This window comes from Equus przewalskii, chromosome 1 (assembly GCF_037783145.1).
Source record: "Equus przewalskii isolate Varuska chromosome 1, EquPr2, whole genome shotgun sequence".
NCBI classification, from domain to species: domain Eukaryota; kingdom Metazoa; phylum Chordata; class Mammalia; order Perissodactyla; family Equidae; genus Equus; species Equus przewalskii.
The window spans coordinates 34,773,523-34,791,342 of record NC_091831.1 but is presented as its reverse complement, the minus strand read 5'-3'; the positions used below and the strand labels follow the sequence as shown (position 1 = coordinate 34,791,342).

Here is a 17,820-nt window from a genome sequence, read left to right as displayed (position 1 = left end):
TTTTTTTAAAGATTGACACCTGAGCTAACAACTGTTGCCAGTCTTCTTCTTCATTTTTTTTCTTTCTGCTTTTTCTCCCCAAATACCCCCAGTACATAGTTGTATATTTTAACTGTGGGTCCTTCTAGTTCTAGTACATGGGACGCCACCTCTGTGTGGCCTGATGCGTGGTGCCATGTCCGTGCCCAGGATCTGAACCAGAGAAACCCTGGGCTGCCGAAGTGGAGTGTGCAAACTTAACCACTTGGCCATGGGGCCGGCCCCCCTCAAAAAATTAAAAATAGAAATACCATATGACCCAGCTATCCCACTACTGGGTATTTATCTAAAGAACTTGAAATCAGCAATTCAGAGAGACTTATATACCCCTGTGTTTATTGCAGCATTTTTATCAATGGATGAATGATACAGATGTAGTATACATATACAATGGAATACTACTTAGGCATAAAAAAGACAAAATCGTCCCATTCACAACAACATGGATGGACCTTGAGGGCATTATGTTAAGCAAAATAAGCCAGAGAAAGACAGACACCATATGATTTCACTCGTACGCGGAAGATAAACTAACATACAGACAAAGAAAACATTTTACTGGTTATGAGAGGGGAAGGGGGTTAGAGAGTGGGCACAAGGGGTGAAGGGGCACATATATATGGTGACTGACAAATAATAATGTACAACTGAAATTTCACAATGTTATAAACTGTTGTGACCTCAAAAAAAAAATCAGCAAGAAGCTAAGGATTCCTACAACAACTGCCTCTCTTCAACAGGCATTAAATATCATAAAGGTGTCAGCTCTTCACAACGAATTTCAGTAAGATCCAATGGGGGGGAAAGTTTAGGTTGGTTAGTGTGACAGATTCACGTTGTAAAAAGTACACATATCAAAGGGTAAGATAAATGCAATACAATTTTACACGGTGTATTTTTGAGTTCCAGTGCTAAAAGGAAAATTTCTTCTATAAGCATCATGATAAATCTAGCAAACAGAATTAAAATCTCTCTCACACATTAGTAGAAAATTAATTGTTCATTACCAGGAAGATATAGTGCCTAAAAATTTAAGTTCTGAAGTAAGTTTTTGAAATTTTAACTCGGTGAAAGGTCTCAACTGAATAAGTAGTTTCTGTGTTTCTGAAGAGTGATTAAGTAGCTTCTTTTCCTTACATGACCCTTGACACTCCTGTCACTATCCACCCCCCAATCCTTGGATTGACTTTTTAACTTCTTTGGTACTATCTGGAATTAAAGAGATTGATAATCCTTGCGTGTTGTTTGGAAAACAAAGAATTTGTTGTGATTCACAATTGAGTGGTGAGCACCAAAATTTGTTATCTAAGGACTAATAAAATAAAACTTTTGATAAATAATTATTATATAAGGTAACCAGCACAGTAGTTGAATGCATAAACAGAGGATGATACCCATCTTTGTGATATACTCCCAGAAGCACGTTAACACTGTCGAGAATACTAGGACATTGATTAACTTTCAAAACAGGGCATACAAATAAAATAACTGAGAATTATACTCATTAAGGAAAATTTTAGAAGATAACTAAAATTTTCTTGAGTAAAGTAATAACTAGCTGCATATTTAATGAGATAAGATTGTTTTGCTCTCATATGAGAACACCAAAATAGCTTTTGATTTAGTTGTTCAGTTAATGGAAACATCATAAGACCATGTGGGAAAAAAAGGCCATCAACTTGGTCAGGAGAGGGGTATCAACTATGCTACTGGAAGATAGTTTCTATCATGCATACTGTCAATTCAGGAAGTACTTCTAGGTCAGACAGGAGCAAAATGTCAATAAAATAAAACAAAATAACAACAACCCTAGAGCCGAGTGTCTGCCTCTTTATTCTTAGAGAGTATAGGCCCGTGATGGATGTTGTTCAGCCGAGGAGCTCAGTTTCCTCAAAGCAGCCTATTGAGGGTATTAATTGTTAGAAGGTTCTTTATGTAGAAGCACAGTGTATCTCTTTGTAATGTTCCTGGTCCTAATTTGCCCTTTAGAGCCACAAAGAACAAGTCAGTTCTTTTACATAATCATTCTTTAGAAGTTTAAAGATTGCTACTGAACCTTTTTTTGTTTTTGGATTCTCCTAGCTAAGCATATACAGTTCTTAGGAGTTAGTTTGCAGTTTTCTTAGGAGTTGTTCATTTGACAATGCTCTTTGAGCCCTATTATGTATATGAAGCACTAAGGAAATTAGATAAATAGGATGTTTTATTAATAAACTTAAGATGGAGGAGTCATATAAATCAGTATTTACAAATTACCTGATTCAGTTTATAAAAGAAGATACAAGGATGCATCAGTAGCACTGAAGAAGGAGTGAGTAACTTTGGGGTGGGAAGTTAGGGAACTCTTCACAGTAGATGAAACGAATGGTTGGTCTTTCACCAATGAAGAGGGTTTGGATTGGAATGAGACTGAGGACAGTACAGGCTCACAAAAGCATATGCAGAATTTCTACATGAAATAGCAGCACTTTGGGGACTTCAGGTATTCATCAGTATGACTGCCCTTAGGGCAGGTGAGGTATGGTGTCAAAAACCCAGGCAGAAAGATAGGGGCTAAATTATGAAGGAGTTTGTGTGACAGAACTAAGCAATTTGAATTGATTCCGTAAGAGATGGCAGTGCACAGGACCTTTCATGGGTTTTTAACACAAAGGCAACATGCTTAGAATTGCATTTTAGAACAGTGATTCTTGTAGTGGTGTGGCAGATGATTTGAGACTTGAGAAACTGAGGCTTGGATATACTTCTGGTAGTTTATGGGTGCTTGTCAGTTTCTTTATTAGAATGTGGTATCCAGATAAGTTGATGTAACATTAAATTCAATCTCTGTCAGAAGGGATAACTAACAAATTGAGTGACATATGCTTGTATGAGTAGCCTTTTTTTGAAGCTTCAATGAAGGTAAACTTTGAACCTGATTTTTGTTTTGAGGAAAGTGGGATGAGATGAAAATGGAGAGTTATGTGAAAAATTATGTCTACCGTGTTTTATAAGGAATTTGATGAAGGAGAAAAGAGTCGGAATAGCTGTTAGTGTAGTTGTTTGCTGCCTTGAATCAGAAAGGAAACAACTTGAGGGAAAAACCTTGAGAGTGTAAAGTTGTTGTAAAATCAGGTCTTGACATCCAGTACAAAAATTCTGTACTTTGCTTCATTCAAAGTGGTTGGTGGCAGTATACCCATCACCAGTTTTTGAGAACTGAATGAGGTAAAGACAAAGTATTGAGGCTTCCATAATTACTTGTATGGATATGTGTCTCTTCTACTAAGATGCAGACTCCCTGGAGATAGGGAAGATGTCTTTTTTGCTTTTTTTGTCTCTCCGCAGAGACATGGAGCCTTATATTTAATAGGAACACAAAGATTTATTGGATTAAAAACTCATTTAAAGATATCAGAATTTACGTAGCCAGATGATTGGAACCTTCGAATTTGTCACTCTGGGAGGCTCTCCACTTGTTACTTTCATTTCTCAAAGTATATTTGGTATCCGTCTTTGGGAGATGTTTCTGTAGGAGAGAAATCAGTTGGGCCAATGTAAGATAGGACCGAAGAACTGAATATTGGAGGGGAGTTAGAGCTGAAATATGTTAGGAAGTTAAATAAGCAAGTTCAGTTGTATATTAGCTGTAATAAGTACTCTAATATTCTCAGGAGAATAGATTCATCCCCAGGCAAGTAGGTAGATATAATATGTAAATAGTTGAGGTTTGTACAAAAAGGCATAAATAATTTCACCTCTGGTACTCTTTTGAAGGACTAAATAAAGTGACAGACTTGGGATCTGCCACCCTTAAATTTGGTTGTCTTTGGGTAGATCTAGCTATATCAGTTTAACTTTGGTGAAGCCTGAAAGTCTTTCATTACCAGTGGGTTTGTAAAACAGCCCATGTTTTAAGGACTAACTTATTTAGATTGTGGTAAAATCCATAATACAGCATCAGTAACTGAAAATATTATAATGTAAAAGAAGTGTCAAACTTTATATTATAAATATTGCCTTAATGCTATTGCAAGTGTTGAAGCGTTCTTTATACTTTTTTCACTTGTGAAGTAAATATTTTCTTTAGCTTTTCTAATTAGCAAAACAAATTACTCTGAATTTCAGTAGAACTAGATGTGTCTAGCTTTTTCTTGTTCTCTATCTTTTATTCTTTGATCTTTTGTTGATAGCCAACACATACATCTTTTGTCATTTTATTTACTCTTATGAATCCATACTAAATGACACTTCTTTACCATCACCAGAGTTTTTAATAATTTTAAATATTTACCTGCATTTTAGATTTGATAAAACTTAGAAACAGCTCATGTAGAATAAACAATTTTCGATGTGGACAATCATTTTTTTTTTTGAGGAAGAACAGCCCTGAGCTAACATCTGCCGCCAATCCTCCTCCTTTTGCTGAGGAAGACTGGCCCTGAGCCAACATCCGTGCCCATCTTCCTCCACCTTGTATGTGGGGCACCCACCACAGCATGGCTTTGCCAAGTGGTGCCATGTCCGCACCGGGGATCCAAACTGGTGAACTCCAGGCTGCCGAAGCGGAATGTGCGCACTTAACTGCTGTATCACTGGGCCGGCCCCAAACAATCATTTTTGTATTTTGTTTATAAAGACTTAACCAATGGAATTTAGTTTTCTCCTTAATATATTTAATACCAAATAGAGCCAGAAAAAAAAGTGAATTTCCTTGAAATAGTTCTTATTTTACAAAAATGTGTGGTTTAGATATGGCTTTTGGCCTGGCATAGTTATTCCTACTTAAAGATATGGATGTAGTCTGTTAATTAAACTGGTGACCATGTTTTAAAAACTCATAATTGGAAGCTCAGTTTTAGAAACTTGGTAAAATTTTTTTGTTATGGTACAATACATATAAAATTTGCCATTAGTATCATTTAATACATTCACAGTGTTGAATAGTCATCACCATTGTCTAAATCCAGAACATTTCATCACTCCAAAAGGAAATTCCATACTCATTAGCAGTCACTCCCCCTCCCTCAAGCCCCTAGGAGCCACTAATCTGTGTCCTGTCTTTGTGGGTTTGCCTATTCTGGTTATTTCATATGAGTGAAGTCATACGATAGATGGCCTTTTGTGTCTGGCTTCTTTCACTTAGCATAAGGTTTTCAAGGTTCATCCATGTTGTAGCATGTATTTGTACTTCATTACTTTTGATGGCTGAATAATATTCCATTGTATTGATATACCACATTTTATTTATTCACTTATTTGTTGATGGACATTTGGGTTATTTCTATCTTTTAGGTGTTATGAATAGTGCTACTATGAACATTTGTTTACAAGTTTTTGTTTGAACACCTCTTTTCAGTTTTTTTGGGTATTATGCTTAGGAGTGGAGTTGTTGGGTTATATAAGAATTCTATGTTTAACCTATTGAGGAACTGCCAGCTGTTTTCTGCAGCAACTGCACCATTTTGCATTCCCACCAGCAGTGTATGAAGGTTCCAGTTTCTCCACATCCTCTCCAATACTTACTATTTTCCTTTTTTTTTTTTTTCAGTTGTAGCCATCCTAGTGGATCTGGAGTAGTATTTCATTGTGGTTTTGATTTGAATTTCCCTAATGACTAATGATGATGAACATCTTTTAATGTGCTTGTATATCTTCTTTGGAGAAATGTTTATTCAGTTTCTTTGCCCATTTTTAATTGGCCTGTTTGTATTTTTGTTGTTGAGTGATATGAGTTCTTTATATATTTTGGATACTAGACCCTTATCAGATGCATGATTTGGAAATATTTTCTCCTATTCTATGAATTGTCTTTATACTTTCTTGATAGTGTCATTTGATGCACAAAAGTAAAAATCTTCTAAATTTGGTGCATTATAGTTCCAGGTACGTATAACCAACTTAGTTTGTACATCAGTAAAGGAAATAAGATGTGTATATAGTTAACCAGAGCATAGAGGCAGGAAAGTCTAGAATGTGTGAAAAAGAATATTGAGTTTGGCTGATATGTTAGGGTTCATGTAATTTTAAGGAACAGAAGCCCACTTAAGTTACCTTAAATGAAGGAGTGTTTATTGTAGGTGTATCTTGTGGACATTTTGAAGATAAAATATAAAATATACCTGGGCTACAGAGTGCCTGGAATAATGGTTTCTCTGCCTTTCAAGAGATGCTTTGTTTTTCTCATCTCTTTTCTGTCTCTTCATTGTTCAATGCTTGGTTTCCACCTGCAAAAGCCCTGTATAACTATCTCAACTCTACACAATTTATCAGTTCAAGCATCTACCATCCTTTGACTGACTCAGTCTTCAAGTCTCCTATTTAAAAATCCTGGGAACCTGATTGTCTCAGCCAGTGAATGAATTTGTCTCTGTTTTTTCAGCAGTCCAATCTAATCAGTGCTGACTGAAGAGCAAGACCATAAGATACCAATATGGTCACTTTGGTCTACTGCTTCAGTAGGGGCTGGGAAAAGGGCACTGTCAAAGAACTGGGAGTGGGTTGCAGGTATGCTAAAGACATATATTTCTTCTAGTTGTAGAAAGAGTAGTAGGAAATAATGTTGGAAAGATAATTTGGGTCCAAATTGTGAAGAGCCTTTAATGCTAGAATAAAGAGTTAAAACTTTTCCATAGATGCTAAGGACTATTGAGGGTTTGGGGGCAAGGAAATGTAATGCTCTGTTCTTTCCTGCTTGTACTTTGTAGTTTATTCTAGCCAGAATGAGTTATCTGTCATTCTCCTCCTCTCTCTAATTTCTGTTTGTCTGAATCCTCTCTTGTTCATTCAGCAAGCAGATCTTAGCACCGACTATATTCCAGGAAAAGAAGGAGCTTCTTAGAAGAAGCCCTTTCTGGTGAAGTCAGTGATGATCACATTGCAAACATAAATTGAAATGCTATGATGTGAGGGAGCATGAGATGGGAGGAAGCAGGATTTACTACTTTGGCATGTAATCTGCTTTGTAAGTCCATTTTCAGGCTCATTTCAGTGTTTTACAGGGGTTAGAGGAGGAGTGACCAAAAAGAGGTAATATGATGGAGTTTTTTGGCGTGATGGAACTGTTCTATACCTCAGTTGTGGTGGTAGTTATACAAATCTGTACATGTGGTAAGACTTATAGACTGTACACCAAAAGAAAAACAGCCAATTTTTATTCTATGTTAGTTTAAAAAAGTAAAATATTTACTGAGTGTTTTAAATACCTTATACGCAGAGCATTGTGCATGTCACACAAATCCTGTTCTCATTTATAGTTTAAAAGTAGCATTCAGATCAGTATGTAAGGTAGAAAGTTAAAAGTATCAGAAGGATTCATAGAAGAAATGGCTTATAGAGGAGAAAGGTTCATAGAAATAATGGCTCACCAGATTGCACTCCTCCGTTAATGCTATAGGTTGACTGTTTCTCCCCCCACACCAAATTCCTATGTTGAAACCTAATCCACAGTTTGATAGTATTTGGAGGTGGAGCCTTTGGGAAGTAATTATGAGGTCATGAGGGTGGAGCTGTCATGAATGGAATTAATGCCCTTATAAAAGAGACCCCAGAGAGGTCTCTCTCCTTCTTCCACCATGCGGAGGACACCGCGAAAAGATGGTGGTCTCTGAACAGGAAGTGGGCTCTCACCAGACACTGAATCTGCCAGCTCTTTGGTTTTAGACTTTGTAGCCTCCAGAACTGTAGGAAATAAGTTTCTGTTGTTTATAAGCCACCAAGTCTATGGTATTGTTATAGCAGCCTGAACAGACTAAGACTACTAAGTTTGAAAACAGAAGTGGTCTTTTTTTTTTAGAAGTAATCTTTTTCTCTGTAGTCCCCTAAATTAGCAGACTTTCATTTATATGTGCAAGCACAGCACTTGGGATACAATGGTGAACACAGAGCTCACAGTCTAATGCAGTGGTAATGTCGTAGAGCTCATATTCTAATGCAGAAGATAATGACTAAATAAATTCTCAAAACTATTTTGGCTCTTCTACTTCCTTTGCCTTTCCATATCAATTTTAGAATCAGCTTGTCTATATTTACAGGTAATCCTTGTTAACTAAGTTGGGGAGGATTGACATCTTGACTATGGTGAATTTTCTATTCCCTGAACACAATATGTCTCCATTTTTTTGGGTTTGTTTGGATTTTCTTCAGAGTTTTGTAGCTTTCGCCATACACATCTTGCACGTGTCTTGTTAGATTTATATCTAAATATTTAATATTTTTGAGCTATTGTAAATGATATATTTTTTAAAATTTCAGTCTCCAATTATTCATTGCTGGTATAGAGAAATATGATTGACTTTTGTTTGCCTTATATCCTGTAACCTTGCTAAACGTATTAGTTCTAGGAGCTTTTATGTGGATTCCACAGGATTGTTTATGTAGACAATAGTGTTGTCTGCAAATAAGGAAAATTTTATTTTTTCCTTTCCAATTGGTAAGACTTACTTTTCTCACCTTATTGCACAAGCTAGGACTTTCAGTATGATTTTGAATGAGAGTGATGAGAGTGGACATCCTTACCTTGTTTCCAATCTTCAAAACATTTGATCTTTCACAGTCAAGTATGGAATTAGTGCCAGGTTTTTTTGTAGATGCCCTTAACTAGGCTAAGGAACTTCCTTTCTATTCCTAGTTTTCTGTGTATTTTTTATCAAGAATGATTTAGGATATTGTCAAATGTGTCAGTTGATATGATCATGTGGTTTTTGTTCTTTAGACTGTAAAGTATGGTGGATTACATTGATTAACTTTCAAATATTAAATGAGCCTTGCATTCCTAGGATAAACCCCACTTGGTCTTGTTTTTCTTTTCACATATTGTCACTTTTGATTTTTTTCACTTAAAAAAACTTTATTGAGATATAATTCACATACCATACAACTCATCTATTTAAATTGTACAATTCAGTGGTTTTAATTTTTTTATTGCAGTAACGTTGGTTTATAACATTATATAAATTTCAGGTGTATGTCATTATATATTTCAATTTATGTGTAGATTACATCATGTTCACCACCTAAAGACTAATTACAATCCATCACCACACTCATGCCTAATCACCCCTTTCGCCCTTCTTCCTCCCCCCTTACCCTCTGGTGACCACCAGTCCAATCTCTGTTTCTATGATTTGTTTGTCATTGTTTTTATCTTCTACTTATGAGTGAGATCATACAGTATTTGACTTTCTCCCTCTGAGTTATTTCATGTAGCACAATACCCTCAAGGTCCATCCATGTTGTCACAAATGGCCGGATTTCATCATTTCTTATGGCTGAGTGATATTCCGTTGTGTATATATGCCACATCTTCTTTATCCATTCGTCTCTTAATGGACACCTAGCTTACTTCGAAGTCTTGGTTATTGTGAATAATGCTGCGGTGAACATAGGGGAGCAGGTATCTTTATGCATTCGTGTTTTCACGTTCTTTGGATAAATACCCAGCAGTGGAATAGCTGGATCATATGGTAGATCTATTCTTAATTTTTTCAGAAGTCTCCATACTGTTTTCCATAGTGCCTGCACCAGTTTGCACTCCCACCAGCAGTGTATGAGGGTTGCCTTCTCTCTACATCTCTAACACTTATTGTTTCCTGTCTTGTTAATTATAGCCATTCTGACGGGAGTGAGGTGATATCTCATTGTAGTTTGGATTTTCGTTTTCCTGATAGGTAATGATGTTGAGCATCTTTTCATGTGCCTGTTGGCTATTTGTATATCTTCTTTGGAGAAATGTCTGTTCAGATCTTTTGCCCATTTTTTAATTGGGTTGTTCATTTTTTTTTGTTGTTGAGATGTATGAGTTTTTTGTATATTTTGGATATTAACCCCTTATCAGATAGATGGTTTGCCAATATCTTCTCCCATTTGTTAGATTGTCTTTTCACTTTGTTGATGGTTTCCTTTGCTGTGCAGAAGCTTTTTAGTTTGATGTAGTCCCATTTGATCATTTTTTCTTTTGTTTCCCTTGCCAGGTCAGACATGGTACTTGAAAACATGCTACTAAGACAGGTGTTGAGGAGTGTACTGCCTGTGTTTTCTTCTAGGAGTTTAATGCTTCCAGGTCTTACATTCAAGTCTTTCATCCATTTTGAGTTAATTTTTGTGTATGGTGTAAGATAATGGTCTACTTTCATTCTTTTGCATGTGGTTGTCCAGTTTTCCGAACACCATTTATTGAAGAGACTCTCCTTTCTCCGTTGTGTGTTCCTGGCTCCCTTGTTGAAGATCAGCTGTCCATGGATGTGTGGGGAGTGGTTTTTCGTATGTTCACAGAGTGGTGCTGCAGTCGCCACAGTCAGTTTTAGAACATTCTTATCACCCCAACAAGAAACCCTGTACTCATTATGAAGATTAAATATATGTGAAGATATTTTACTTTTATTGTAAACAAGAACGCTAACATAGTTTCTGTTTTATTTACACAAGAGGCATAACTGGAAAGGTATTCACAGATATGGTTAGTTTTATTCATCGTCATCAATTGTTATCTTGCCTTTTTTCCAACTTTCTCTTAGATTAAAATATAGCTTACCTCTTGGCGGTTGGAATATTTTTGTCATATTTTGCTGATGTTGTTCCTTGTTGCTCATGTTCTTGTCCTAAAAATTCTTCCCAATATCCTTCCTCTTTTCTTCTTCTCGTGGTTTCTGTCTTCCCTCTGAATGCCTTACTTACTATACTGGCTTAAAGCAGTGGAGGTTCTCTTCATGAATCGTTTAGTACATGGTGATGTGGTACAAAAGCTAGAATATTTTTATAATTGCTTTTTTCTTTTTCCTTTAATTGTATTCTATCTTGTTCCCTCCCTGCAACAAAATAAAGAGATCTCTATCAGTAAGATATTGCCTGAAACTTATTTACTGTAGGAAATAAGATGTACTATAAGGTGATTTGCTAACATGAACACAGGAGGAAAAAGAAAGTAATTTATATTTTTGAACTGCTCAAGTGAAAATGAGAGGCGTTTTGACAGTGTAGGATGAAAGAGAATAAGGGATACCGCTGAAGCTTTTAATCTTGATTGTTCTGTGGAGGGCGTGAGCAAATAAGTGTGATTAGAAGGAAAAGGAACTGTGCAAGAGACTTGGCTCAAACACTTACTAGCGTTGTGACCTTGCCAAATGGCTCATGAACCTTTCTTGGGGGTGGTGAGGTGGCACATTAAATCCTTGGAGAAGTCTATGAAAGCTGTGGACGACTGCCCAGGAAAAATTTTCATTAGTACATTGTTTACTTCAAATTGTGTGTACAGTTTGAGGAGGCTTATGGACCTCCTCTAGCCCATTCTTGTAGGTTCATTGATTCTTCATGAAGAACCTTTGACCTGGTTGCTTTCTAAGGTCCCTGGAAACTCTAAAATACCTTTTTTTTTCTTTTAAATTATAACCTTGACTTTCAGCCTTGAAATTCTGTTTTTTGACAGAGTAAATAATATGGATTCTGTCCTTTTTTGATAGTTCTGATCTCTGAAAATAATTAGGTTAGTTAAGCACTGTATATTAAAAAAAATTCTTCCTATTTTTTTTTTTTTTTTATTCTTAGGCTTTGTAATAATGGCAAAGGCAAGATTCAGAAACAGCCTAAAAAAGAAAATTCTTGGAATTAAAAAAAAGCCTAACTTAGCTGGCAAAAAATAGTATTTTTTTTACATATAGTCAGCTGAAAGTCCTTTTCCAGTGAAAAATGATTGAGGTTTGGAAAGAATGTAATATTTGTGCCAGATCTTTAATCCAAAATACTCAATCGTAGCCAAAGTACTGAATTTTAAAGAGACAGTACTTATACTTCTTTGAATTAGTTATGTAGTCAGCTGTGGCATTCCATGATCGCTAGGTAATGTTTTCTTTTTGGCTTCTATTATACTTTGGGGAAACTTAAGTACAAAGTCCAGGAAGTTGATGTGTCTTCAGCAGTCCAACTTCTACTGAGACAGAGTTTGAAGATCAGGTCACAATTCCTAAGTTTTTAACCTGATGTTACTCTTTTGATTGAAGTTGGTTCTTTCCTGTTTGCAAAAGTTTTCTAACCCCTTTTTAATGTATAACTCCATTTAAGTGATGATTAGAATTTATCTAATGAATCTAAAAAGTTGAAATAGTCATATAGACATAAATATTACACAAAAACAGTGGAATTTTTTTTTGCTAGAGCTGACAGTATTATTGGCAGTAAGAAGATTCAGGATTAGGTATTCACAGTTTTCTATAGTGTCAAATTCCACAGTCTGAGAAACCATGGAATTCACATGGTTTTGTCTCAGATATATAAGTGAGTTTGCCAAGTCTGAAAGACCCAAGCACTGGAGATTTGCTACTTTAGAAATCATGAGCAGAAAACTTACATGGTGTAAATAAGTTTTACTCCTTTTTAGTTAGTGTTTTCCTTTAATAAGGTGTAGTAGGCAAGTGGTCTGACTCTTACATTATATGTAACTCTTTGTGTGGTAAAAGAAATGAAGAAATCTTGGAAAAATGAAACAGACACAGATATGTGAAGCAAATATTAACAAGTATTAATAAGCAAGAGTCACTCATCAACCTTTATTGTAAAAGCCACTAAGATAGAAGGCTAGCGCTTTTTTTTTGACTCTTTCTGTTCTAATCCCCTCATAAGTTTCTTCTTGGTGTGCCTTTTTTCTTCTTTATGTTTTCAGCAATATAGAAACATTGAACTACTTTTTCTCAACTGGTGCTATTTCGTAACTGGTGCAACAGATTTTCTCAACTTTTTTTGCTGAAAAGAGTGGACACAAATTAGTGGAGAGAATGGAAAATGGTGTGTTTGTTTCTCTGTGTGTGTGTAGATAGTTATGTATGTAAACATAGTGTTGACTGGGTTGAGAATGAATTTAGTGGGGGAAAGATGGATTGCCACTACCATTTCCTCTTCTCTGTACATACAGCCAAGATGTGTCACAGAATTAAAAAAAACTCCCTAAACTGGAAAACACGTAGTTTTTAATGTTTCCAGTCTATCTGAAACAATAAGACACTTTTCAACTTATAATAACTTGACTCTTGGGATTTAGGGAGAAAGTAGTAAGTGACATCTCTTTATCAGCCCATCTGAGTTTGGAATCAGTAGAAAAAAAGACATAGAACACAGACAAATGGGACCTCAAAACATCAGCTTTAATACTGATGAAATCTGTATCCAAAGACATACTTTTGGCTGCAGTCGGCCTCCTAATACGTTGCCTCAATTAAATATATCCAGCTAGTCACTAGCACAGCAAGCCTTTCCTATGGGACTGGGGAGCAGAGGAGTGCAGAGGCAACAGCCTCATTTAAGGAAAGCAGAACAAACTGTATTCTCTCTGCTATTAGGCTGCAGTTTTTGTCACCAAAATTCAACCCCGCGGATGGAGATGAATAAGGGGCTCTTTCCCCAACATTGCAGTATAAATCTCATTCATACACTCAAGCTCTACCTCTGGAATTCAGAGAGAAAGAATTGTCCTCTCTTTGGTGTGAGAGTGCTTGAACACATTTGGTTTGTTTTGCTAAGAAGCCTTTAGTGTTAATTTAAATTTAAGAAATTTGAATATTTTGGATGATAGGAAAAAGGGAAGAATGTGTGTGAGTGTGTGTCTGTGTTCAGTTTGAAAAGGTGATGAAGAGGAACCTAGTCTCACACAATTATTTGCATTGAGACCTCAACTTTACCAGTACCTTGACAGTGGATTGGGGTACAAGGGATGGGGTATGAGAAGAATGATACAGTAAGACACAATTTTGGACTACTTGTGTACCTTTTCATTGTATTTCCCCCCTAAAATTTAATAAAGTAGTGTTCTCTTCCTAGGCTAACCGGTAGAGGCCCATTTAATCTGTAATGTTGTTTTAATACAATTCCGTATACTCATAATAATATTTTAAAATTACTTTTCATTTCAGCTCTATACCATTTAGCTACATTATAAATACTTTTTGGGGCAGAGGATAACCTGAAAATACAATCCAGAATTTCTTAGTGGCATAAGAAATTAAGTCTTTACTCAAAGATTCATGTATATTTGGCATTTTGGCTGTGATTTATAAAGAGTACTGTTTTGTAACTTATAAAGGTATGATGTACAGGATTAGTATGTGTAGCCTCTAGTTTTTCATATAAGAAGATATTTGGTAGTAATACAATATCTAATTGTACATAAAGGTATAGAGACATAACCACCTCCGAAGGCTCCTTGTAAAACTCTGCCCATGGAGAATTTTCTGATCTGTGGTTGTTACTGTCTTTGATATAACTGCATCTTAAACTTGTAGTCTTCTCATTCTGCTCCTCTGTCTGTATTCTCAGCCAGGTCACATTATTTGAAGCTGTGCTTCATTGAATTTGGACAAGAAATGCTTATGCTCTTCTATTTTATGGTTTCTCTGCTTTAATTTATTATATATGAAACTCTGCATTTCTAGTATAGAGAATAAAATCCTATTTTTCTTCTCCTTATAAGCACTACCTGTTCACACTTTGTTGTGAGGAGACGAGCAATTTATGGATTTTTAGATTTGAAACAAGATTATAGTTAAAGATCTGATTCTGGTCAATGATTAGATCAATGTAATTTTGTGCAGTCACAAGTTTCTGTTCTGTTATTTCTGCAGTCAGCTGGTGACCTGGCAAAGATTTCCCTAAATGTCTGGCTCAGAGAGAGGGACAAAACAGTTCCATCTCTTTTAATATTCTGATAGATACCACCATTGGAAGCTACTGCTGCAGAGAGGACTGAAACTGATACAAGTGCCTTTGCAGGTCCCTCAGGGCACTGCCAACAATGCGACTGCCAACCAAAATGCACAACTCCAAATTTTAGAAGGATGTGATCCCACCTATCCCTCCTGGCACCAGTCAACTACTCCAGGAACATAGGCTGCTGTCCTCATTGCTATGGGAGGGAGGGGCTGAGGAATAGGGGATGGTAATTGGTTCACACATGCCATTCACTTACTAAAGATCAGCAGCCTCTCCCTTCATGCACTCCCCCGATTGTTATAAGTGTCTGATAAGGTTCTAGAGTTCTAAAATGGTTGATTCCAATCCTTCTTTCAGTTTTTCCTTTGTGGAGGGACTGACCTCTAGATGTTCCTACTCCTCCATTTTGCACTGATGTCTTTTGAAGTGCAAGTGTATTAAATTTGATTAAGCCCAGTTTATCAACTTTTCCTTTTATGGATCATGCTTTTGATGTCATATTTAAGAATTTTTTGCATAAAACATAATGACAAAGATTTTCTCCTGTGTTTAACTTGGCTGGATGGCAAACCTTTGCAGCATAGGTAGGCCACATAGGGTCTTGTAGGGGGAGCACGACTTGGTGAGAACTGTCCAGGGAGTACTGGTCAGCTATGTGGAGCTTACAGAGGGAATTGGTGTATCTATCAGTGCTGCAAGGAAGCCTTTGGGGTGCCATTTCCATTTCAAGAAGGCTGCAGGAAAGCCATCTTGAGGCTGAGTTTGCTAAGGCTGCAAGTTTGCTAAGGGACTTCATGTTTTGGGCACCTGACTGAACAGAGTTCTTGGATGTCCTTACACCCATACCACTGACCCACTCTGCAGCAGCTGGAAACCACAGGAGAGCCCCTTCCTCCTGCAATGTCCTTTCAGTGCTCTTTATTGAGAAAGCTTAACAGTTTCATGTTTGTTTTAAAGGAGAAAAGGTCATAGGAATTCTGTCTGTTATCACAGAGCATATATTGCAGGGTGAATATGGATTTACAAGGCAATAAATTGCTAAGTTTCACACAAGATACCAAATATTGTTTAAATTAGTAGACTACCCCTTGAGGCTTGAAATTGTTCATTATGAATATTCCAGTCCTGAGTATAATCATTACTGAAAACCTCCAACCTAGAGCTCTTATAAGGTAGAGAATTGGGTCTCTGAGACGAAACTTCCAGAGTATCATAAGTAGAAATTACTCTACATTGTCATTAGTTCACTTCCACTGCACACCCAAGGGAATGAGAATGTTTCTTTTTTATTAATTAGCTCACATTCTTTTGTAAGAGTGCATTGGTACCCTTCTAAAGTTGAAGAATAGCCTTGACGTTATGCATTAAAAACGAACCTTCTCATCACAATAATGTACTTTTAAGAACAGATATGTTTATATGATGTTTAGAGTGTAGACAAACTGAGTTATTTGGAACTTCACATAATTTGTAACTGTTTGTAACTGTATGTGCAAATTTAAAATTTTCTTAACGATCATTTATATCGCAGCCTACATGAAGGGTTGATATTCACGTGGATTCATCAGCACCTTTCTGATTCGTCCATGGGGCCCTCGTCATGCTGTTCTGATGGATATATATTTTGAATATCATTCCTGCTTATGTGTGCAATAGATACTTAATTTGGTTGGTAAGAGCGTGGAGATAATATGTAAAATCCTTGATCCTTGTGCAAATTTCTTAGATTTTCAGTGAGAGATACTTACTTTCTTCCTTGGTGATATATTGATTCTTTTGCAATAAGATTTCTTGTGCATACTTGTCCTAGGGAAAACAATTTACATATACATAATTATAGCAGTGGAGGGTAAGTAGATGCCGTTTTATTACAAACAGTAACAAATTATTACTGAAAATAGTTAAATGGTATTTTCCCAAAAGATTGTATTACTTAATCCTTTACCCATTTTATATAAGTTGTCTGTAACTTTTTTGTTGTCCAGTTCTTGGATTTTATTCTCAAGTATATGTATAGTCAATTCTAGTACACTTCGTAGCTGATTCAAAGCAAATATTTACATTTTGTTTACTGCTCATTTTTCTCCCAGTTTGTTTCTCTCTCTAATATCTCTGTTGATGATTCTTCTGATATTTTTTATATAAACCAGATAGTCTTAATTGAGTCTTATTAGTTTAATAGTAGTTTAAGTAGTAGAAATAATTTTCATTTAAAAATATTTTGATTTGTCCTGGGAATAAAGATACTTTAAAAATTATTGTTAAATAGTTCTCTGGTTACCAAAAACACAATTCATGTACCTTTTCTGTGTTTCAGAAACCTTTTTTCAAAAAGGACAAAGGAATTCAAATCAGTTGTCCATAGTGCTCCTGGTTGGAAATTATTTGGTAAAGTCCCTCCCAGAGAAAATCTGCAGAAAACTTCCAAAATCATTCAGCAGGTAAGTACTAGTGTAGCCATGTGATTTGTCTTAGCTTTTCAAATATTCTTTTCTTGATAATTAACCATATTCCATTTTTATTCATATTTTTCTACGTATAAATTTTTGAGATTATAGATATTTGTACTAGCCTTACCTTTTTTTTTTAAACATGACATATTTTCACTTGTCTTTTATGGTTGTGAAAACAGAACACTGGTTTGGTTTTCTTTCCGAGTTATTCCTTGGATAGCTTTTTTTTTTGTGCTTAGCTAACCACTTTCACCGCATACTCTGACTTCTAGGTGAACTTGGTAGTATTTGCCAATGGCACTTATTTTATGGATATAGGTAGTTGTGAACTGATAAAACAGTAAAAAGCAAAAACTTAATAGATTTTAAGATTAGACTCCTTCCTTGGTCATTTTTCTAGCGTTCTGTCTAAACCAAGGACTTTGTGAGATGGGTGGGTATATAATCTGTTTCTAATAATTTAGGAGCCAATTCTTCTAATATCTGTTTTAATATCCATATTCTTGAGTTCTTATGACTTTCAGATCTCGCTTGACTTCTGAACTTGTGCTCCTCCACACTAGGAAGTCAATGATACTGGAAAGCAATGAGACTGAATCAGTTTGCAGCACTTTTAAGTTCAGAGAAGCTGTTGCTCCTAAGGAGATATATAATAAAT

At 36.0% G+C, this 17,820-nt stretch overlaps 1 protein-coding gene and 1 long non-coding RNA gene across 4 annotated transcripts in view; one reads left to right on the top strand and one right to left on the bottom strand.

The window, feature by feature from the left end:
• TBC1D12 (TBC1 domain family member 12) overlaps positions 1-17,820 on the top strand; it is an 81,066-nt gene that overhangs the window by 10,655 nt on the left and 52,591 nt on the right. For 2 of the 3 annotated variants that reach the window (XR_011537367.1, XM_070609670.1), the window contains exon 2: positions 17,027-17,150. The exons of the other annotated variant lie outside the window; for it this stretch is intronic. Coding sequence is in view for 1 of the 2 variants with exons in the window: in XM_070609670.1 (XP_070465771.1) it covers positions 17,027-17,150 (124 nt within the window). In the remaining variant the exon portion in view is untranslated. The remainder of the gene's footprint in view (positions 1-17,026; positions 17,151-17,820) is intronic. 3 annotated transcript variants of the gene reach the window in all.
• On the bottom strand, positions 3,384-7,502 carry LOC139081900 (uncharacterized). The gene is made up of 2 exons (XR_011537374.1): positions 7,386-7,502; positions 3,384-3,547 (listed from the first exon to the last, which is right to left on the bottom strand). It is a non-coding gene; the product is annotated as an uncharacterized lncRNA (long non-coding RNA).